Here is a 23499-nt window from a genome sequence, read left to right as displayed (position 1 = left end):
TCTTTCTTTATTAATACATTTCTGGCGAATTTGAAGCATACTTTAAAGAGTTGTACTTTTCTATTTTTATTGGCCTTAGTTTGTCACCTACCTACGGCCACAGATCTAAATAATATAGTTAAATCTTTTTATTATTATTATTATTACAACTTTGGAGGAAGTGTTAAAGAGAGAAAGCGTTAAGGATAGAAAAATTATTGACTTAAAAAAACCACACCTTAGGGCGCACCAGAATTTCAGAATTATTATACTGCTTATTATTATATTAAATAATATTAAAAGTATATTATTATACTTTTTGCTGAAACCCATAACATATTTGTTTTAAAATGCAATATAAAATAAAAATTAAATAAACTTAGAGTGAAAAGGCATTCCTTGTTCAAATCTTTAGCCTTTAGATTGGCAAATTGTTGAATTCAGAAACGAAAGAAGAAGCATCAAAAAAAATTTCCAAGTAGCTTTGCTTTTACCAGTTATATTGAGGAGGTATTAAAACTGCAATCCTCTGGAAGATAACATTCTTAAATTTACCACGATAGCATTTCTTCCTTTTTCAGCAATAAGAGAATGTAGAAGGTCAGCTAATCGAAATAAGTAAACATAACACATTTTCATGTGATACATTTTTTGTTCAGAGGGTAACCTTTTTAAATATTTTTTCTTTTACTGAACCTGTTAGTATTTGTGGAGGTCAGCCTTGAGTTGCTTACTTGTTTACTGTACACGTTGGTAAACTGTCACAGAGTGAGAAAATGTTCGAGATGCCAGATTATTTTTACCATCTGAGTTACCAGAAGTACCATGAGTTATTTTTGCGATTTGAGAATTAGAACCCATAAAATAGAAACTAAAATAATTATACTGATTTTATATTGCCATAGATATTTTTAACTATTCAAAGTTACTTTGTTTCTAGTGTTTTATTTTTAGTGCAATTAGAGGCTTACCTGTGAGTAGGGTTTCCTTTTTTCTCTTGAAAGTGGTTTTGAAAATAAAAACTAAAGCAAGTTAGTTGACATCATTAAAAGATTAATGAAGACATTTTTTGAAAATAAATTATACACAAATCAGTTTTTTTTAATTATTATTATTGAGACTTCTGTAACAGATATGGTAAGGGAGGAGTGTTCGAAAAAGGGAAGAATAGAAAAGAGCTCTGATAGCACCCATTCATACTGACAGTTCCTTTCTTAAATCAGAAACTTTCAAGTGCCAAACAACTAAATTTAGGTTATTAACTTATTTTGCTTTAAGAAAATTCGTAACTTAGAATACTGTAAGTGCAAATTGTGTGAAAGGTCGAACATTTCTTTAAAGTGTGGTTTAGGCGCAAATAACACATGCATATAATTTATAATCTACATATATTATATATTACGTTATTAATATATACTACAACATTTATTTACTATTATAAAAAACATGTAAACTTTCAATAAATATGCTAGGTTATAATAAACATGCGTGCTGCGACTTATAAAATCAACGTTATTTCTTCAAAAGATTGCGCACCTTAGATGGATTTTACACCATACTATCAGCGTCCCTTGGTGGCAAGTTGTATTGCATATAAAGAGTAAAAATCCATATTGGCCTAATGGATACGTTCACTTTCATTACGAAGCAGTAAAAGAATATATTTTATTTATTTTGCATGTTATTGTTTTAAAATAATTATTCAAGAAGTGCCCCTTAATCACGGCGTCCATTCCTCTTGATGTTCACCTTCGTGTAGAAATTCCTGACTAAATTATAATTGGATCAAGGAAATTACACTATTAAATGACGTAGTGGAAATATTTATAACTTATCAAGTTTATGTTTGCTTCCAAGCGCGTTGCAGGCTAGAAATGAAGTATGAATGCCTGCTTCTAGTTTGAAGTGTCTGAATAAACAGAACATGATGCATTCTCCTGTCAGTCATGACTTACAAGTTTGTGATCTCCATTAACCTCGGAATCTAGATAAGACTATTAAAACAAATCTCCTAAATAACTCTGTGTTCTCAATTATCCTCACTCTTTAAATTCGCCATAATTGGATTAATTCGCAATAATTTCAATCAGTAGTAAGAGAAAATAAAACAAGAAATTGCGCTGTTATTTAAATAGTCGTATTAGTTAATGCGTGGTAAGGTAAATAAACAATCAGAAAATATATTTGAGTTACGTATAAAAAAAAATTGTAAACAAAAAATATGGAAATAAGTTACAACTAGAAAGGTTAGGTGAATAATTATTAGAATTATTTGTTTGTTTTCTAAAAAATCATTCGTTGTTTGTTGTTCATTGATAAATGAACTGTTTATGTTAGCCTGTAGTCTTTTTATAAATACAAATTAAGTCAACAAGGACACAGACCTTGCCAAACCATTTAAGACTTTAACAGTGCTTTTATTCTACCTTTTATTTATCATTATTTATTTATTTTTATGTTTAATTTATGTGGTCATTGGCGTCTGGAACATTTTTCATTCCACTTCTGGCCTTCAGACTAGACTGTTCATCACCAGATTGTGAGCCGTAAGAAGTTGCTAGGAAGAGAAAATCTAAGCGCCAACAGATAACCACTGAACTCATCCCTTCTCTATTTATGGTTATTATAATTTTATTATTTTCACAGTTTAGTGCAACTTATATACAAGTGAATGTATGTAAATGGGTCATATTCTCTTCCCTAAAAAGTTGAATGCAAATTCACCAGTTAGATTTAAAGGATTGCGATTTTGCTAGTTTATGACCTATCCGTAACTCTTTCTTCTGGTTACTAATTTCTAGAGGTGCAGTTACGTTTTTTATTTTTTTAACCTCTTAGCTGTTTGAAAGCGAGATTCAGGCATCATTGTTGAATTGCGGGAATCTTGGGCAGCAGGAAACGATATCTAATTTATTCGCAAACTTAAATTATCTGTTAATAAACGGAAACCCATTGTGACAGCCGTTACTCAGGTACACAGTATCTAATAAAAACATCCTTTAATCTTGATTTCTCTTTTCCTTCTTTTTTAATATCCTGACATGACTGTGACTTATTTCGCTATATTTTTACAGTTAAACACTATTGCAGTAATTATGTGGCATACTTTTAAATACTCTTCTAAGCAATGTCTTTGTGGAAATAACATGTTATAAGACCAGGTGTATCAAATTGGATTCTGAAGTGGCACTTTACGAGGAATGTTTTAACTTTGCAGTTCATTGTGGATAAAAAAAAAAAAAAAACTAGGTTATCTTTCTTTATGGCGTCTACACAGAGTATTGAATTATCACTTATATTATCTTAATGTTAATGTTATGAGTTTCAAGCGGAAGTATGACTGAACATTAATATCTATTTTTCGAAATCAATAAAATCTTTTTTTCATAACCCAACAGACATTTTAATTTTATGTGTAATGTTTTTCGGGAAGCACTAGAAAAAGACGGTCTTCGCCTGGTAAGCTTTGAGTTCAGTAAACTTTGAACCTCGACCTTTTTTAGATTCTAGTTTCGTTCTTTTAAAATTTGCAAATTCACTTCGAGAGATTTTTATCTATTTGTATTGTTAAATTTTTTATGATGTTCGAAAAAATGGAATGGAAATTTCTCTTCACAGTGTAGTAGTTGACAGAAGCTATACAACTCTATTCTTTACATTAAACTGTGAAACAACCTTTAATGATTGATGAAAAAAGAGCACTAAAAAACTATTTCACTTAGGACAAGATTAAAGTCCTTAACCTTGTCGCAGACGTTCAGAATTTTGATGCTGTTTGAGATCAGTGAATAATCAATAATATTTATATCTTAGTCATTTAAAACTTTGATTTAAATAGTTGTCATTTTAATATATTATTATTAAAGCATAATCAGTTACATTGTCTTTGTGCATTTTTTATATTGAAGCAAAAAATTAACTTGGTTTTTGTTTTTTCAAGGGGTCCTCGAAAAGAAGATAGAAATTAGTACTCCTTTCGGCGGTAAAAAAGAAAAGGACAGTTGGGAAGAAAAAGATGTGATGATTGCGAAGGACCATCTAAAAAGAAGCGTTTGACCAAATATAATTGCGAATATTGCAAAAAATCAATGTGCCTATCAGGTGCCGCAAATTAATTGTACAATCTTTCTAATGTAGATTTATGATAAATTTGACTTAATTTTGAATTTATATTCCTTTTATTTGATTTAATTAATAAAGTAATGAAATTGATTAATTTGACACATTGCGCTCTTCCATGTTAAATTTTTATTGCGCCCGACGGAAGAATAACTATCTTATATTTTGAATTATTGTACTCCAATCTAGATAGGTTTTATCTAATTATCAAAGGTTTCGACAAGTGCCATTATCAGTGGACATGATGGTACGATAGTTATAGTTTTACAGCGGTTAAAATAACCTTATTTCAGATATATGCCTATATATCTATATTTCTTTGTTTTAATTTTCTTTGTTTGCAATCTCAGTGATGATGGAGTCAAAAAGGCAGTGGTAACAGCCGCTATTGCAGTCATCTGATTGTAACCACAATGAAGTACAAAATTTTTGTAATTAAGCAAAATAGAACATAACCTGGTGATCATATACAGCCGCTGACGAGAGTAGCCATCGGGAAACGTTTGGCAATTAGATAAAAAGATTATTAATTACCTCATCTAAGAAACAATGGTTCCAAATATAAATTGAGAAAAAGGTAAGGTCCATATTTATGCAAGATGCTTTTATTATTTATTAGATAAAAAAAAAACTTATTTAATGATTATTAGTAACAGCGGCTTGTTGCCCCTTGCATTCTCAACTAAGGTCAACTAAGTATGCTACATATCTACTGTACTAATTGTATTATTCAAGTAAAATCTATTTAAATACATGAAAATTATTTTTTACCTACATATAGCCTTATGTATCGGGCGTTTTTTTTCCTATGCTGAACTATGCTCTTGAAACTTTTATATATATATTATGTATTATACTTTATACGTTCTCTTTTTTGTCGTACAAGTATAACTGTTTAACAAGTTTACAGTTTAATACTGTATGATAATTAAAATAATAATGTTTCCATCAAAAAACTAGGTGTTTATTATGATGGAATATTCCCCTGAAATTTATTAAAGTCACCTTGTTGCATTTAACATTTTTAATGTACAGAGCCATAAAATTGTGGTGTGATTATGTAATTATGGTTTATAGCGTTTATTTTCTTTTCTTTTTTCTTGCGAGTTTCGTAATTGTTTCCAAGAAAATTGCCTAAAATTAAAAAACAAAAACTAAAAATCTGGGAATTAACCACTTCTAGACATACGGTTTTCATCGAACTCGAAATTTTCGAGCTATAAATTTAATACTTTAATACTAAAGTTTGAATAATATGCTGGAATAGCACTTTAGAGCAGAGCCGAATGTCTACTATTCAAAATATATTTTTGGGGGGAAGGAATGTTTCACATAAACATTCTAAATTGAAAACCATCAATTACCATAAAGCCATAGTGGACTTTCTAAATCTAAAGATCCAAAGAAAATACTGATTATAGGTTGATGTTTTTCCCATATATGTCATATAAGAAAGAAATGAGTTTTGCTATAAATTTGTGTTCAGCCTAATCTCGTGGCTTTAACACTTTTAGTTCTTCATTATTGTTTCTACAGTCGCAATGTATTGGGTATTTTCAATTAATTTACTAAACTACTTTATTATTACATATTTATATTCAAATCAATTTTTGTATTTCTGCATGCTTCTTATAGACTGCTACACAGTGGCCCTGACAAAATTTGTCCCACAAATTCTTAAATACAAGAAAAAACACGGATTGTATGTTGGAAAAAAACAGAATAACTTTTCTAACGAAAGAGAATGGAAAAATTGTCCGAAAGAGGAAGTTTTCACGAAATCAGGTTTGAATGTTAATTTATATTGTAGAGTAAAAGTACAGTAATTCCTATTATTATTGATTTATTGATCAATTATTGTATTATTTTATTATTGTTTTTTATCTACTCAGCCATATACTACTTTTGCTGACGCTGATTACAATAATTTCTTTACTAATAAAGTGAAAGTAAAAGCGTAATAAAGAATTACTTATTTTCATTAAAACTGTCCGTTAGGAAAGTAGGATATAAACTAGATTTTCCAAAAAAATGAACATTTCTAAACTTTTTTTCTCAAAAAAAGCTGATTATACGATTTTTAAATGTTTTCAATGTTTCACTATCTGAAATTGTAAGCAACAGATTACTGCACGGTGATAAACAATTTTTACTGATTTTGACCCCTAATCTTATTACCTCCTCCCCTATTGGTACCAAACCAAATATTAAATTTAGTCATTTTCAGCGATTATTAATCCGTTTTAAATTGCTAAAGTATGCTTAGTCATAAAACAGTTTTAAAAAAAACTATGAAAACTGAAAATCGAAACTCTGCCTGAATAATTACGGGCGGTTATTAAAAGTAAAAACTACAACCCGAATAAAAGTTTTAAATTTTTACTTGATAAGATTAAGAAAAAACATTTCATTGATCCATTAAGGAAGTTAGGAAGTTAGTTTTTTTTCTTGTTAAATTAAATGCACTAAATTTGAGTCATCAATTTCTAAAAACAAAAGAAAATTATCTTTTAAAAAAAAAAAAGAAAACTATTAATATTAGTAAAACTAATAATCACTGTTGTCTTTACAAAACTGACAACAAGTTCATTCACACTATCATAAAATAGCCCACTATCATAAAACTATTATTGTAGTTATATTAAATTTAAATGATAAGATAAAATTGTGAAAAACATTACTGAATTTACTTAAAAGTTATTAGTTCTTTAAAATTTACATTCCGGTACATATGAATTTCCACAGCAGATGATATAAGGGCAATGCCCAGTATACAAATAAATATTTCTTCATGAGCTATCAGATCGTCCAATTAGACCTAATTCGCTAAGTACCTTGCGTACATACTGGTTCGAATATAAGTCTCATTGTTCTCCTCTCGAAGATTCCTAAAAACTGCTGGTCTACTACTTTGAAGTGTCCACCGTAGGGAACTATAGGTCTGTCCAGGGACTTGTACACAGGACCGGATTTTCCTATAGGCTAACAAGGCTTCAGCCTAGGGCCTCAAGATCAAGAGGGGCCTACATTCAAATTGTTAGCAAAATTAAAATTACGCTATTCTAAAAACAGTGAACCCTAAAACACTGTTTTAGTGATGTATCAATGTAGTGATGTATTTTATTATCTCTCATGTAAATTACAAACTTAAAAATGGGAGGCGAAAGGGCCTCTTTTCATCTAAATCCGGCCCTGCTTGTACAGCTTCTGTAGAGAGTCTGTAATTATTTAGACTTTTAGTTGACAATTTGAATTAAAATCTTCAGCAGATTTACGATATTGAGTGTCTACATTTTAGAACTGGTCGGACTATTTGTAAATCCACCGTGATTTAACAGCAGAAATTTTCCTTTAAATTTAAGCGCTATTCAAGAGAAGCGCGATTACAAATGTACGTTGGTCTCAGCTTCCAACTAAAAATAAATAAACAGATAACGTAATCCAGAAATACATGTGTAAAACAGCTGTGGTTCTCGATAACCTTCATTATACATAGACTAGTGAGACAATAGTTCACCTCCTACTCCCATTGCTTATAGTATTTTTTTAACTCATCTCTAAATATTTAGTAAATTTGTTCATTATTCTATTTTATATTCTATTATTTCCTCCTACGTCTCACAACCCATTGTTTTCTCTTTTGTCTGAAACACTTGTGAGGAAATCAGAATTTAAACAGCAGTTTTATAACCTTCAAGATTTTGAGTCATACTTTTTTGTACTCTTATTGTCTTCTCCATTGTTGTATTTAGTCACTTATTTTACTCAAGCAAACAATTATAACAGATCTAATTATCAGCTGTGTGCCATTTGGGGAAGTATGAAACAATTGTAGAGGAGCATTTCATTCTTGTAAGTTTTTATTTATTGAATTTTTGTTCGAAGTGCAATGTCTTCACTTTAATTAAATAAGAAGAAATAGCCTCCCTGCAATTAATGGCGAAAAAAGGCGTCGAATAGCTTAGTTATGTAAACTTTTTTACACCATTTCTTATCTGTTGATAAATATGTTAAATTAGATAATCGATCTGGAGCCCTCTTTGACCCTAAAAGGTTTTATCAATGAAATCAAAGAGGAATTTATCTTAGATAAGATCTCAAGGCAACTGAATTATAATAAAATTCTCACAAAGAATTTAGAATCGTTCCAGGACCATTAGCGTAGTAGATTGGGGAATCGTCCTCACTAGCTTGGTTTTTAACAAAAAAGTAGCCACACCCCTGTTCTATCAAAGTTGTAAACTTTGATGGTCTGGGAACGAATTTCTTTTCGAACTCATAAACCTATTGGTCCGGAAGTAGTCCTTTTTATGTTGATAGAATCTACTGCAAAAATATGACTACCCGAGGTGAGGGTGGATTGGAATCCGAAACTATCCGAAATGAAAAAACATAATATGGCATATCAGGATCTATTCATTTATCTTATTTAAATTTTTGGACTTTGTATCGCAGTTTCTCCTTCAAAAATCCACTATTGAAATATTTTAATTGTCCATTTATAAGGTCATTTAGAGATGATTCAGACGGAGACAATTTTTTAATGTACCATTGCTCAGAAAATGCTCGAGTGAAAAGAAAATTTTCAGTTCACCCCATTAAACCTCATATTTTACCTCATTATAACTTAGTACAACTTTCTCCGAGTTTGTACTGAGCCTAAGGTTTAAGAATTATTTTCTGCTTGACTTCCCAATATTCCTCTACCCCATTTTAAATTGTGGACGTAATTGGTAACATGCCAAATAGCATGCCATCTGGTAGTTCCTTAGAAAACTAAATATAGATTATTTGTTGTGCTCGAACTTTTAATCCAAAACAAAAGATCCTCATTTTTTTTTCATTTTTTTAATTGAATGTTTTTGTTTTTGTTTTTTTTAATTTTTTAGTATTTCTACGTCACTAACTAAATAATTCTTACATTTTTTAAAACTCTTTTTATTTAATTTACCACTGCCTATTGGCAAAAAGTAAATCAGATTACAATACATAAATAAAAATGGCTGGAAAGATTTGAATGAGGGCATTCATACATACTTAAATATTCTTTTCATAGCAAAAGTTGATCAAACACGATCAAAAAAAGAACTCCACCTTAACATACAATCGCATCACAATCCACTGATACCACACCTTTCTTTCAGGTCACTTCCAGATAACAATCCTAAGCGTCTTAAAAGACAGTGGCCTCGCGATCTCCTCACTGAAGACGAGAGTCAATAGAGAGTAAAATGTTGTTGTAGTGTTTCCTCAGGGTAACTGCACCCTGATGTATTGTGGACATTATTATCATTTCTTCTTATTACGCGTCAACAAATGCGTCGATTGTAACTATTGTAAATTAACGAAAAAAAAAAAAAAATGAGTAAATTTAAAGTATCTTCAACACAATAAAAAAAAAAATGAAGCGAATTTTTCTTCCTAATGCAAATATTCATAGTTGTGGGCTCAGGCAAAGCCTAAACGCCTTTTATATGGAAGGCCCCGGAGAGGTCAGAAGAAGATGTAGGCCAAGAATGAGATGGCTTGATGACGTCGAGGGGGATTTGAGGAAAATGGGTGCGCGAAGGTGGAGACTGAAGGCTCTTGATAGACCTCAGTGGAGAGTCTTGGTTGAGGAGGCCCTGGTCATTTTAGGACTGCAGCGCCGAAGAGGAGGAGGTGCTCAGGCATACCCTTAGGGAATTTTTGGGTTTGCCCTCAGAAAATGTATGAAAAAAAGGATTACTTGCAGCTTTAAGACCAGACCAATTAAATAGCTTAAATTCGTCTGTGTATATAGTATAAAATGAATCGATCTATAAATTGCACGTGAGTTTAGATTAGATTAGATCATGTGGGGATTGATCAGTAACCTATTCCATTACGACCCAGGGATTTTTTGTTTTTTTATTCAAAGGTGATCCAATATCTAAATCTATTGGCGTCCGGAGCTTTTTTCAATCCACTGCCGGCCTCCAGACAGTGTCTTCTTATTACAGACAACACTGCCCACCACTGGACAGGAAGCTGAAAAAAGCTCCCAGGAAGAGAAAATCTTATAAGGGCCAACAGCTGGATTCGAACCCATGATCTCCCGCATTGGAATGCAGTATTCGCTAACCACTCAGCTAATCCCTTTGATCCAGGGATCTGTTGTGGCATTTTCTTGTTTGAACACTCCTGGAGATGAATGTAAATGTACAATTGGTAGACGTGCGTAATAGGAAGGTAGTTCATTCTCTAATCGTAGCGCGCTATATGTTTATCAATAAGCAATTTGTTGTCTTCGAAAGTATTAGATTACTCCCCAGTTCAAGGACCACAAGCGAAGTAACTCGTTAGTCTTAATAAATGTAAGTGATTAATAGATTCAGAGACACAAATGGAAGGTTTGAAGCAAGAGCTAAAAAGATTTTACAACTTAACTAGCAGAATGGTAATATATAAATTGATTTCATTGTCTTTTTTAATTACTATATGTATTACAAAAAGAACATAACTTTTTAGATTTGGTGTAGTGGGCATTTTTTTCGTAGAATTTTAGTATTGGTGTTAGAAGTATTCTTCCATTACACAAACTTCAAAAAATTAGAATTGAAATAACAAAATGATGTGAAGCATTTCACTCCAGATTTGTAATGGTAATGGATCCCTTTAAGATTGTAACTATCCCTTCAAGATAAAAATTCACTCGATGAATTCACTACTCCTAATATTACTAACGTTTTAAAAAATAATTTTTTAATTTTAATAATTTGTTACCTTTGTGCTAAAATAAAGAAAACTTTTTATTTGTAAATTTTCCATTCATAAATTACCAAAGATAACTTTTATAAATTTACAAATGATAAGATAATGAAAGGTGACTTCCCACCATTATTTAAATTACAAATAACAATACAATTTCTTGCAAATTTTACTAAAAAATAAAATAAAAATGATTCGAAATGTTTGAAGTATTGTCCTTCGTGAAATTCAATTTAACAAATTGTTCATCATTATTTAGTTTTTCAAAACTTATAATTTATCGTTGGTTTTGGCCAAACTAGCCCTTTTGATTATTGTTAAATTCTAAGTAACTTCCATAAGAAAGTCACAATAAAAACTTGCTAATCTTTACTTATTTACATGTTATTAACATACAGCAGGTTGGTTCAATAGAATTTCAGCATTCATAAGAGGGAAAATTTTAAAATAGCTAGACCTAAAATAGAAAACTATATTTCTCAAATGTTTTGATGCTTGAAATACTAACCTGAAGAACTTCAAAAAATAATGTTTTAGATTTAATCCGCATTTAAACCTCATTCAGAAATGCGCCACAAAACGCTGAAGTAGAAACTGACGGGCACTTTTCTGCTCCTCTTCTTGCCTTCCAGTGCATTTACTCCCTCTGTTGTTGAACACTTAAAAATTCCTTTAAGCCAAAAAATTCTCTAGAATACAATTAAATTACAAAAATTTTCCGCCATTTCAAAAAAAAAGCAGTACTACAATTCCTCTACGTTTTACATTCAGCACCTCCCATCAGCTTGATCAGCGACTAAAGCAGGAACCCACATGTGACGGTAACTAACCGCTACTATGACTTATAGCCAGCCAAACTATCAAAATTATCTCTAGAGCACTTAGACTGATTATTATTGCATACTCAGCGTTGTTCGCAGAAAATTGAAAAATAGTGTCCAACCAAATATTCAAATACTCAGAAACTCCTAGCCTTCCAATCAAAAACGCATCGCCAGATTGCATACGCTCCTTACTTCCTTTCCAATGCCACTCTCCACAAAAATGTCAACATTTCCTACATAAAGGAAACAGCAAAATTCAAATATCAAACGTTTCACAACTCACTACCTTTCTGCTCTAACCATCTGCTAGGTATTCGCGCATCTTCTACACTTCCAGATAACCCTGGAAGTCGGCTGAACCGGTGATGGCCTTACGACCTTCCTTGAGACAGTCTGTATTACCACATTGTAGCTTCTGACCCCACGACATCCGCGCCAGTGCAGATATCAATAAATTTACTGATTTTAGTTTAGTTTGTCAATTCCAAATACAATTAAAAAGTATTAAATAGATTTAATCAGTTGACACAAGTTGTGTAATTTCTTGTCATTCATAATTGAGCAATCAAACTTAGACATTTTGGGTTTTTAAGGAGACTTAAAATTTTAATCTTAAAGATTCTATTTATTAAAAAGGCTGATAGGTAAAAAAAATATAGAAAATCGCTGCCAAGATAGGCAGTCTGCTGCAGGTTGAGAGTGGGGAAAGGTCGGGATCGATCAGTCTGACGTAGTTGTATTTGGGTAGACTAGACACAGTTATCGTACCCCACTGTAACCTTCCTTAGGTCTCTGCAATTTGCAGGAGGGAAGAGACTTTCGTAATCAAATCATAGGGATAATTATTATTTTGGCAAAAAAGGTAATTTTTTGCATTAATTTTCCATTTTTTTTTTTAAATTTTAAATCCAGATTAGTATTAAGAATACGCTGCATCTTGAATTTTCACCGATCCCCATTTTGAAAAACATCTTCAATCCGAATAACTTTCTTTTATAGAATATTTTTTATACAGATTATGTAGTAAATATGTGTTAGTTCATAGGAGGGTTCCAATCATGTGAATTGGTGAAAACTCAGAAGTTTCTGAAAATTGTATTATATCCTCCGATGATCCTAAAATTTTTTAATACACTTGAGGATGTTTATCAGTAGAAGCGAGTAACAATATTGTTAGTGCACTTTGGAAATGAGCGGTAACCAGATCCAAGATCTTTTTATAAAAGTGAGAATTTTTAGTAATTATTTGACTGTCAAATTGTAGCTTCTTGATGTATTTCCTTGTGAACTGTTTCAATGCTTGTTAACACTTCACAACTGATTTAAGCGACTGCTTGTAACTTAATTAAATTGACTGCTGTTCCCTAACTAAGCGAGATTTATTTCGTTTTCACCAGGAATATTGCTGTTCCTCTTGAACTAAAATTACGGTAGTGATGTTGGGAAGACGGCGATCTGCAAGAGTAACCTGTGATGGGAGTGTTGACTGCTCGGTTAGAGGTGAACTGCTGAGCTACCAGCAGCCACAAAAACTCTGCTTTTAAGCTTCCTTCCTATCGAACAACATTGTATCCTACACGAGGTAATCTAAATTATACTTATTTTTATGCTGTTGAGCAAGTTCAATTTCAAACTCAAGCTAAGGCCAGAGCAGAACTAAGGTGTGATAACACCTTCCCTTAAGTGCAATCGTTTCCCTAAAAATTTGAAGGTGAATTTATGAAACAGCCCTAAAATGCCACTTGCAAATTTTTGAATTAGAAGTAGAGAATTCAAAACCGCCAAGCACCACCTACGATACATTTTTAGTTATTATAAACTATGTTTTCTGGGTCACTAAAAGTTATTTTTCTTAAAAAAAGTGTCTTAATTAATTAAAAATTATTTCACCAGTTAGCCTCCTTCATCTGATCTTTTAAACAGGAAAAAATATTGAATTTAACAGATGCAAAAAGAAAAATTGTTTTCTAAATGTAATAGTTAAAAACATTTTTTGGTAATAATGAACATAGTGTGTAGTTTTGTCCCAATACTTTCGATCCAATGTTAGCATTGATATTTCTTTTACAATACCTGTGTTAAATTCTGATAACTTTCTTCCGATAAAATTTGTATTGAAACTTAATTATTGAATTTCTATCTATATTTGAAAACTTTTTAGAGTTTTTATAGTTTAATTTGTGTTTTTGCTAACACAATTCTTGTGCAAATTTTTAGGATCTAATCAAAAATCCTTTAGGGAATAATCCATAAATAATTAGCCAAATAAATCTATCATTACTTTTGTTTATTTAAAGTTAATAAATTGTTTCAAATGAGAAGCAGATTTTTCCCAATTTTGATTAGTATTGATTAGTATTTTTGGTAAATTATTTAGATATATTCATGGTTGTTAGATTTATAATTCTTTTTCATGTTGCGTATCGCACAAAATGTAACACAGACGTGCTCTAAAACTCAAGTCACAAGTTAACTTCTTAAAGGTTAGCTTAGGTTACAGTAGAAGTAAACTTACTTTTCTCATTAAATAAATCCATTTAAAAAAAAATATTTTATCTTATCCATTCATCAGTTAAAAGTTTTCAGATTGATAAGTTTACTAATAGCTGCTATTTATAGAAGTTCATACCACATGTTAAATAATGATTGATTCTAATTTCTGGAGAACAGGTTTAAATTCTTTACTCGTTAATGTTTCATGGCCGACAATGTAATGATATCCGAAATTCTTGTGCAAATAAAGAATACTTATTACAGTAGGTTAGCTGTTTTAATTACTCCTTTCAATTGATGCAGCTTAATCTCTCTTCATATATTGACGGTAATTTAAATTGTTCTAATAATTGTAATAATGAAAATTGCCGGCAACACAATTAGTGTCTAACTTCCTTTCCTTTAATTTCTGTTGCTATATTTTTGAATGGTTTTAAAATTAATACCAATTACGGTTTTGTTTGTTTTTGTTTTAAAGTAGTCATTTAAATTAATTTTGGGAGCTTTAACTAATTAGTTAATTATAGGAATAGTTCCGATCCCTGTAGTTTGTAGTTCTCAATGGAATAGCCCAATTTAAGGTATTATCTTGTTTTAGAGTTTCTTATTTATTTTAATTTTAAAGAGGTCTGCACGATATCCAAAGGTCGTTTACACCATTGTTGCAATTTTCATGAAATTTTTAATGATAGCTTTGTAGGCAATTGTAATTGCCAATGACTTTTCAAGTGATTACCTACCGTTTAAAATTGAAGGATAATTTTTATTACAAACTAGTACTCTTAATAAACTTTACTTTTCCATTTTGCTAATTTGTCCAATCTTTAAACCTAATGATTCAAATCTCAAAAACACAACTGGATATTGCCCTTTGAGATAATAAGCATTTCCACCCACATTATGGTACTTGATAATTCGAACCTGGAACAGTTTGTCTCAAAGGCATCACCTTTAGGCAAATCCACGGTTGTAGTTAATGAAGACGGCTTCTGCCTTTTAATACGTCAATTTAAAAATTGTAATGTGATTGGTAGATAGTGCCAACAGTCGTCAACGGTTACGCACAGTACATGGTCGAGTACATATCCGTAAAGTAGGAATGGGAGGAGTAACCAAGTTACCTATACTTCTAAATATTTGTGAAAGATGCGTCAATCCCTAGCCTTTTTTCTGACATTTATTTTTCACGCAGGCTTTGACACACATCCATTTTAATTAGATTAGATCAAGAAATCTGACACTCAGCCATTAAACCAAGTTTCTCGCTTGGAACTCCTCGCTTGTTCTGTTTCGAGAGAAATTACTTCTTCATTTTCTTGACCCTGAGTAGTTGATTGCCGGTGTAATTATTTGTGTTTTAAAATTGTCTCCTTGGATCAACTACCCCTCTAGCGCTCTTGTAGTTTTAATTTCATTTTGATGATAAATTGTGCGAACATTACAGCTCTTCATTGCGTGGAGGTGATGCTATGCTTTTAGCTTTGTTACTTTTCTACAAATAATTTGCGATCAGTCCATTGCATACTAGAATAAGTGTTTTTAAAGGGTCACATTCAAGGATGAATATTTATACTCTTTAAAAGTGTTAATTCAGTAGAGATTTCGAAAGATCGGCTTAGAATCAGGAAAAAGCAAAATATTCTTTCTTATACATGCCAAGAGGGGAATAGATTCTGGAAGGAAGCCAACGTCTGCTAGATGGCAGCTTCTTTACAACTAAACGGCTAACGGATAAAGTCCTCGTGAGACTAAGTGAATATGATGGAAATAGTTCCATTACTTTCTCCTTTAATTGCATCTTAAGCTTCCTAACATATTTAAATAACCGTCGGTGAAGAAAGAACAAATTCGATCGACTTGGCTAATTCCCTTAATTGCATAATTAGTCTTACAATGCAGTGTGCGAATTAATAATTTGTCTTCATTGTTTCTAGTCAGTCAACCATTTCTTAAGATAGTCTTCCCTCAGTCAAAGAAAAGATCAATGGGATGTACATATTTTACATGAATCATTTAACTTACACACCTTCGCGCTTGCAATGCGTCGATTTTTATTGGGCGAGGTCATAAACATTGTTCTTGTCCCCCACTTCTGTTGTCAACCGTTCACTACTAGTTCCATTACCAACTTTTAGCTTCCCCGTATTTCGCAAGAAGTTGGGTTATCTTCGCAGGAAATTGAACCCTGAATTGTACTTATCTCAGAAGTATCATAAAAATCAAGAATCCTTCCCTCCGTGTGCAGCAGTATCATACAGAATCAGTTTCTGTGAGATATTTTTCACGATAATAGTCTCGCACTATAGAAATTTTGGTGACATTTTATCCATGCGCTTAGATACTTAGAGGTCCCAGTATCTAAGATCTATCTATCTCGGATCGCTCTTAGAAATAGAGTGTCTTATGTTCAGAGAGAGAGAAAAAAAAGTGGCTCGAATAGTTATTTATTTAACAAGTGCGGAAAGTAGTACTTTTCCTCACATGAGGCAGGGTTTGCACGCACGAGCGAGCGAAGCGAGACGAGTGCAAGTGCAAATTGCCGAGTGTGAGGAAAATACTTTACACTCGAGTTAAATATTATATTTTTTCTGCAACCATTAGGGTTATTAACTAAAAAAAAAACTAAACAGGAATCACTAGAATCCATTTTAAATTTCTATAAGGTAACACTATAACCTTTTTAACTGTTATAATTAAAAATATCTAATTATTTATTAAAATATTATTTTTATTTCCATATTCCTTTCAATTTTTATTTTATTTTTTTAATATTCGTTTTTTAATTATTTAGTTACGTTAAACAAGCTTATTAAAGTTTTACAGAAAATATTTAATAACAAAACTTCTTATATCAAGGAAGCACAATAAAGTTTTTTCACTCACTAGTGAGGAAAGTGACACTAATGGGAATTTTTCCCCACTAGTGAGGTAAAGTTGGGCATTACAAAGCTGATTTTAATTGAGTAATGAGAACATTCCTACATGGTTGCAGAAAAATTATATTTTTGCGTTGGCATACAAAGCCAAAAATAATGGTCCAAAAAAAATTCTTTTAGAAATCTTTAAGTTGTATAAAAGTTGTTTGACATTTAATGTCTGCAATCAGAATTTTCAAAATGGCCTCCCAGTTTATTTGTTTTCTCATACTTATCTTTTGTTAAGAGTTTGTTTACATTTTAAGAGTTTTCAACTAATTTTTAAAAGTGAAATTAATTTTACCTTTTTTTTTGTAGGCGGTAGTGAAGTTATTGGTTTAGAAACTGTTACAATGGTTTTATAAGATCGCTTTTACTTTGTAAAAGATCATTAAGATAAAACTGTTAGTGTTTTATCTTGTCTTGTTATGTCATTGTTATTTTATTAGAATACAGTTTTAATAATAAATTGAAGTATTAAACCAATTTTAAAAACAATTTTTGTACAACAATCTTCTGATAACTAACCAGGTTTTGTTAAGGGAAATTCTCGGATAACAGGAGACCCGGCATTCCAGGATCGGGAGGTTGGTGTGTCTTCTATCCTGATTGTATGTAAGCATAAGCGCTGAAGATAATCTTGAACCTAGGTCGAAAAAAATGGCCTAAAAATAAGTAAAATTTGCAATAATCTTATAAGACTAAGTAAATTACTTGAAAGAGTGGTTCGTTTAACCTAGTTAAATTTGAACTTATTGCATGTAGTTTGCGCACCTCTCATGGTCTTTTAACTGCCAATCACTAGATTATAACATATCGCCTTTCTAATCAACTAGTAATTATTTCCTTATAACCTTTCATATTCCTAATCACCCCCACCGATCTCTTGGTGTCTGGAGGTCTCTCTCTTCACCCATTTTTTAGTTAAAACAGTTATTTTACCGGAAGTTGTTACAGTTCAGTTAAATCTTAACTGCAGTTAAGATAATTATTTATTTCAAGTTTTCTTTAATAGCCTTGGTAAATTTTAAATTGGGTTAAGGGGAAACAGAAATGCTAGAAGAGCATTAGCAGCAATTCTTGGTGCATCGCTCCTCCCATTTTTATTCGATATTTAGTTTTTTTGACAATACCATTGGCAATCATTCTTTTTCTTTGTCAGAATTATAAATCTAAATAGGCAGAAATGACAAAGAAACGATGACAAGTACGGTGAACGCCTGAATGCAAGCCCCTACTGCGCAGCCGAACGGCGCTGTTAGGAAGGTTACATCTTCTCAGTATATAAGACTAGTAAGTGTGCTCAACAGTGTTGCCAATGTCCGGGTAATTACCCATTTTTCGGGTAATTCAACATTGAATGGGTAAGTAAGCAAGTAATTGAACTTTGACGGGTAAAATCGGGTAATCATCTTACTCAAACGAAATAATTTTTCGAAAATTTCAAATTCGATCTAGACTGAATTCAGCTTTTGTAAAGAGCAATAACATTTTTATATATTTAATCTACTTATATTACTAACAGTTCAGTAGTTAAAAGATTTTAATATCGATATAAATTTGGACACTGAGGATTACTGGGCTAAAATTTTTAATATAAAAAAAGCTGATGGTGAACTTGAATTTAAAAATTTAAAAAAAGTTATATACTTTTTGCTTGTTTTACCCTTCTCTAATGTATCTGTTGAAAGAATTTTCAGTGACATAAAAAATATAAAAACTGATCACAGAAATAATTTGTCAACTAATACATTAAAGTCTATTTTAATCACCAAAAATTTTTTATCCAAAGATAATGATATTATTAATTTTGAACCAAATGAGGAAATGTTAAATACTAACATTTGGGACAAAAAAGAGGTTTAAAAGTTTATTTTGTGTTTAGTTATGACTATTATAATAATTTTAAATATAAAATTTATAAAAATGTTGCTACTAATTATGTTAATACATAAAAGCTGTAAAATAAAGAATAAAATAATTTAATCATAGTTATTATTTACATACTGTTTATAACCCTTTAAGCTTACAAAGTGTTTTTTATATATCCCGCTTATAAAATATAGTTGGTAACGCTGGTTTTAGTATCGGGTAAAAACGGGTAATTGAACCTAGTGGAGAGGGTAATTCTGATTTACCCCATCGGCAACACTGGTGCTCAACCGTTTAGTGTCAAACTGAAATCCAAACTAAGTGTAATGGTGATACGGACTTATCAGAATAAAACTCATATTATTAAGCGTGATATCACGTATAAGAAATATTTTCAAATGTTTAGGTAGAAGTAATTCTGTTTACTTTTTTTTTTAATTTAATTTAATTTTTGTTTAAACGGATAAACAGAAAATTCCCGGTAGGCACGAAGAGCTGTAAAGTTGAGCTTTCTTTTATAAAGGAATGTTTTTTTTAAATTCTTCTACAGCGTAATTTTTCTGGATAGTATTTTCTTGAAGAGAGGGAAGATCTTTTAAGATTCAATCATGAGGTGAGTTAAAGTAAATTATAATTCTCTAATAATTCATCTGTATTACAACTTTATAGTACTCACAACACTTTTCTGAATAAGTTGTGTCTAACAAAAGGGAATCTTGAGATTCAAACTCGCCGTGACTTTTTTTTTAGTATTGCAGTAATATTAATTAAGAAAGTGAAATCGCGCAAGTTCTGTTACTGGCATTTAAAGAAAGTCTACATTGCAACTATTCTCAGAATGAAGTAAATTTTCTTATAACATATCTTTCGTATAAACTTAATACTAATTTCTACCAGAGTTTAAGAAACTTTTTCTGTAAACTAACGAAAATCTGTGGAGATCCGCTGCGATGAACGTAATTTAGCTGAGAGATTCACCCCAATTTGTTGATGATAGAAAAAAGAATATTAAAGTTAAAAATAATTTGTTGAATGTTTCTATTTAAAAAGAGTTTAGATCACAAATAAAAGCTTCCAAATATAATGAAAATTCTCTATAAATAGGATTTGCGTACGTATTAGGATTTCTATTTTAATAGTGTACATTTCCGATGGTGAATGTATTTAATGAATCTTCTGATAAGTAAATAAAAATCTCATTTATACTCTCCCATGACTTTTTCTAAGCAATTTGTTAATTAAATTTGAAAATTAGAGTTTCGACAACAAACAAATGGTTAGATTCATGCTAGAAATGGCATATTTCAATCATAGCGCTAGAACAAAAACAAAAGAAAGTCTTTTCAGTAAATTTGCATTTGCCGTCAGCCGATTTTCTTCATATTTAGAATTCTGGTCATACATATTAAATCTTTATTAAAACAGAGTTAAATTCACTGGTCACTTCAGAGAGGGACGTCTCTAATGAAAGCACCCTTAGCAATTTTTCATGGGGGAGAAAATTCAGCCGTGAAATATGATATATTTTGTACATTCTGTGGTTTTCAGTTTTGTTCGAGCCACAATCACTTACAGAGAATTTTGTAAAAATCAGGAGAAAGTAAAATGTGTATAAAAAAAAACAGTACTTCTGGGTTATGTCATTTATTATCGTTTAGATTAGATAGTTCTGGTTTCTGACGAATTATTAATTATTCAATCAATCAGTTATGAATTACACCTTAATTTATCAACACTTTTGATTTACATTTGTGTTAATTATAATGGATTGTTGTTTGAACATGATTTGGATTTAAGTATTTCTTTTTTTTTTTTTTTCAACACTTAGCAATGAAAGACAAGTCAGCAGGTGATCACACTATATAACACTGCATGTTGTCGACGATCTGATTAGGTTACCAGAGTTCATCTTGTTTTGACTCTTAATTCTGAAAAATTAAAATAAATAAACTGGCTTGGCAAAGTTTAATTACAGATAAAACACCAAAAGGAGTTTTAAAAAAAATAATAATTGAAGGAAGTAGAACTCCAAAAAAAACAAAAAAAAAAAAATCTAAAATTAAACATTCATATCACAGTGGTTACCATTAAACAAACAACATTCTTGCTTTGTTCAAACATAAAGCGTTATAGAATAATATATATATTTTTAATTTTAATTTGTCTTAGTTGAATTTATTTTCTTGTTCTTTATTTCTCCTAGGTCTCTAGAGTAGTGAAGTATTGCTGGTCATAACAAAGTTTTCTTTTTATATTTTCATAACAGGTAGTATACATTTTGATGTTCCGCTTAGCGCAAAAAGGTAGTATAATAGTAAATAAACTGTGCGTAAAAATGAACAAATATCTAAAAAAAAAACGTGAATTTTAATCTTTAAATTGGGACTGACTATAATTTTACGGTATAACTTATTACACTTACCATAGATCTTATTATCATTCAATTGAGGATAATATTGTGATACTAACACTTCCAAGGATTCTAAAAGGATGAGTTTTCACTTCTGGGAAATTTAGTCAAAAAATGGTTCTTACAATTTTTTGTGTAACTTGGTGTACATCATACATCACAAACAAGTACATAGATAATTTTTATTTAAATTCTGTTTCTATAAAAATTTATATTAGAGCAGTTCTGGAGGAGAGTTTGGTTTACTCATGAAGTATATGTATGTATTGTACAATAAGTTTATGAAGTGAAATTTTGAATTTCAAGAAAATTATAAATTACAATGTTGGGAGTTGTAATGAGAAAAAGTTATGACTTAGTTGGGGAAAGAGTTGCTGTTTTTTCTCGGTTTTCATGAAAATGACCTAAATATTGACGTTTGACTCGTCTGTTTACTGATCAGTGTATTGTCGTTACCCTCGTTTGAATACCTTAATGACAACTACACGGGTTTTGTATATTTGTTTAGTTTTAATTATAAGGCGCGTCAACATCCATTCTTTGACACCTAGAATCTTTTCAGTATATCTTACGCCCAGAAAGGAGGTAATGAAGGTCGAGGAAGGTAAACTAGATAAGAATTCACAAATTCACCAATGAGCTAATGTTTTTTATTATTATTAATTAATTTATTTATTTACTTTCGATTCAAAAGCACCATTATCAGAGTATTTTACGGCACCTAGAAACTTGACAGTGCCTCCTAGACTTCTGTGTCTGGCAATATTGTCTAGAAACAAAAAATAGTTAGAGGCTCCTAGAAAGAGAAAATTTAAATATAGATTCCAAATTATTATGTTAAAGCTTCCTGAACTTTTTGTTTTTATAATCTGATAGAAAGTATCCAGAATTTTGGAGAATAATAAGATAGTAAATCTGATGTACTCGTAAATCTAGTTTCCAAATTTATGAACTATCATAATTCTACAACACTGTTTAGGAAGAAATTAATCTGCATCCAATAATTGTTGTGCCAGAAAACAAAAGTACAGATAAAAAAAACAAGAATATGTTCTTCGGGTCTTTCTTTTTGTTTGGCATGCTTTACGCAGTTTTCTAGTATTCTTATTGTTATACGTAGTTTTATTTATTTATTTATTTTTATTTTTTTTAAATGACACTTAAATCAATTAAATATTTCAAATAAAATATAAAAATAACTTTAATTAAATTACCCCAAAACAAGAAAACATATGAGTAATCTTTATCACAGAAATACATTCGTGTATATCGGGGCAAGAAACTACGCCTTAGTTTTTTTAATTAGTTACAAATGGTTATCTATATTCATAGATATTTAAAAATAGGTAATAAAAGAGTGGAAAGGTTACAAAAATTTACCCGCACTAAAGTAGTTAAGTGTTGTTTTCACCCGTACCCGCTTAATGCCCTCTGAAGATGGACGAAGAGGTGGATGGAGGTTTGTGATAATAAACAGCACTCAGCTGGCTAGGTTTCAAGTCATGGCGTACGACCCTCGCCCGGTTTCCTTGAAAGAGAACACGCACAATCTACACACACCAACCACATGGTTGTGACTGACTTGCACGCTTTGAGCACGTGATATTTGTAAATAGAAGAACAGCTATAAACTTGAAATGGGATGCGCAGGTGTTTCTACGTTACTTTTGTGTATTCAATAGTTAAAAATATTTTAGTTTTTTTTTTGTTTTTTCTACTTGTGGCGTCCATTCTGTGAGAAAACATTATTAAACGTTGTTCATCAATAGAAAAATACTCATTTTTCTTGGTTGTTAGGGATGGAAACAAATGATGATGCTTCATGTGTTCGTGCAAGTGTGGCCAACAAAAGGTTTTTCAACATAAATTTCGTACTATTATTTGTCCAGTGCTACATGTTTTCAGAGTTCGGCTATTTGGCGTGCAGCCCTATCTAAAAGTGAACTTAATTAAATATCTAAATGGCGCAACTGATGTAAATTGAATAATTACTAGTAGGTATTATTAATAAATCATTTCTGTATGGTAGGCTTAGGTGCACATCCACAGTTTTTTTCTGTGAGGTTTTGGTTTAAGAAATTAATGCATTACTTTCCCCTTCATAACTATTATTCATTCAAAATACAGTACAGTCATGACCAAAGGCAGGCGAAAAAGT

The 23499-nt window shown here is 31.1% G+C and overlaps 2 protein-coding genes and 1 long non-coding RNA gene across 3 annotated transcripts in view; 2 read left to right on the top strand and 1 right to left on the bottom strand.

Moving 5' to 3' along the window:
• LOC141458968 (NADH dehydrogenase [ubiquinone] 1 alpha subcomplex subunit 7-like) overlaps positions 1-18213 on the top strand; it is a 32826-nt gene extending 14613 nt beyond the window's left edge. The window contains exons 5-10 of the transcript XR_012461307.1: positions 2496-2598; positions 3920-4080; positions 4449-4675; positions 5734-5883; positions 13049-13233; positions 17378-18213. The gene's annotated coding sequence lies outside the window, so the exon portion shown is untranslated. The remainder of the gene's footprint in view (positions 1-2495; positions 2599-3919; positions 4081-4448; positions 4676-5733; positions 5884-13048; positions 13234-17377) is intronic.
• Positions 18214-19215: 1002 nt separating this feature from the next.
• LOC141458948 (facilitated trehalose transporter Tret1-like) overlaps positions 19216-23499 on the top strand; it is a 32767-nt gene continuing 28483 nt past the window's right edge. Inside the window, exon 1 of the mRNA XM_074137563.1 lies at positions 19216-19544. Coding sequence (XP_073993664.1) covers positions 19540-19544 — 5 coding nt within the window. The 5' untranslated portion in view covers positions 19216-19539. The remainder of the gene's footprint in view (positions 19545-23499) is intronic.
• LOC141458974 (uncharacterized) lies at positions 20560-23007 on the bottom strand. The gene is made up of 2 exons (XR_012461316.1): positions 22722-23007; positions 20560-20859 (listed from the first exon to the last, which is right to left on the bottom strand). It is a non-coding gene; the product is annotated as an uncharacterized lncRNA (long non-coding RNA).

This window comes from Rhodnius prolixus, unplaced genomic scaffold (assembly GCF_049639745.1).
Source record: "Rhodnius prolixus isolate KJV_2025 unplaced genomic scaffold, Rpr scaffold_5, whole genome shotgun sequence".
Taxonomy (NCBI): domain Eukaryota; kingdom Metazoa; phylum Arthropoda; class Insecta; order Hemiptera; family Reduviidae; genus Rhodnius; species Rhodnius prolixus.
This window is presented reverse-complemented; position numbering and strand designations above follow the sequence as displayed.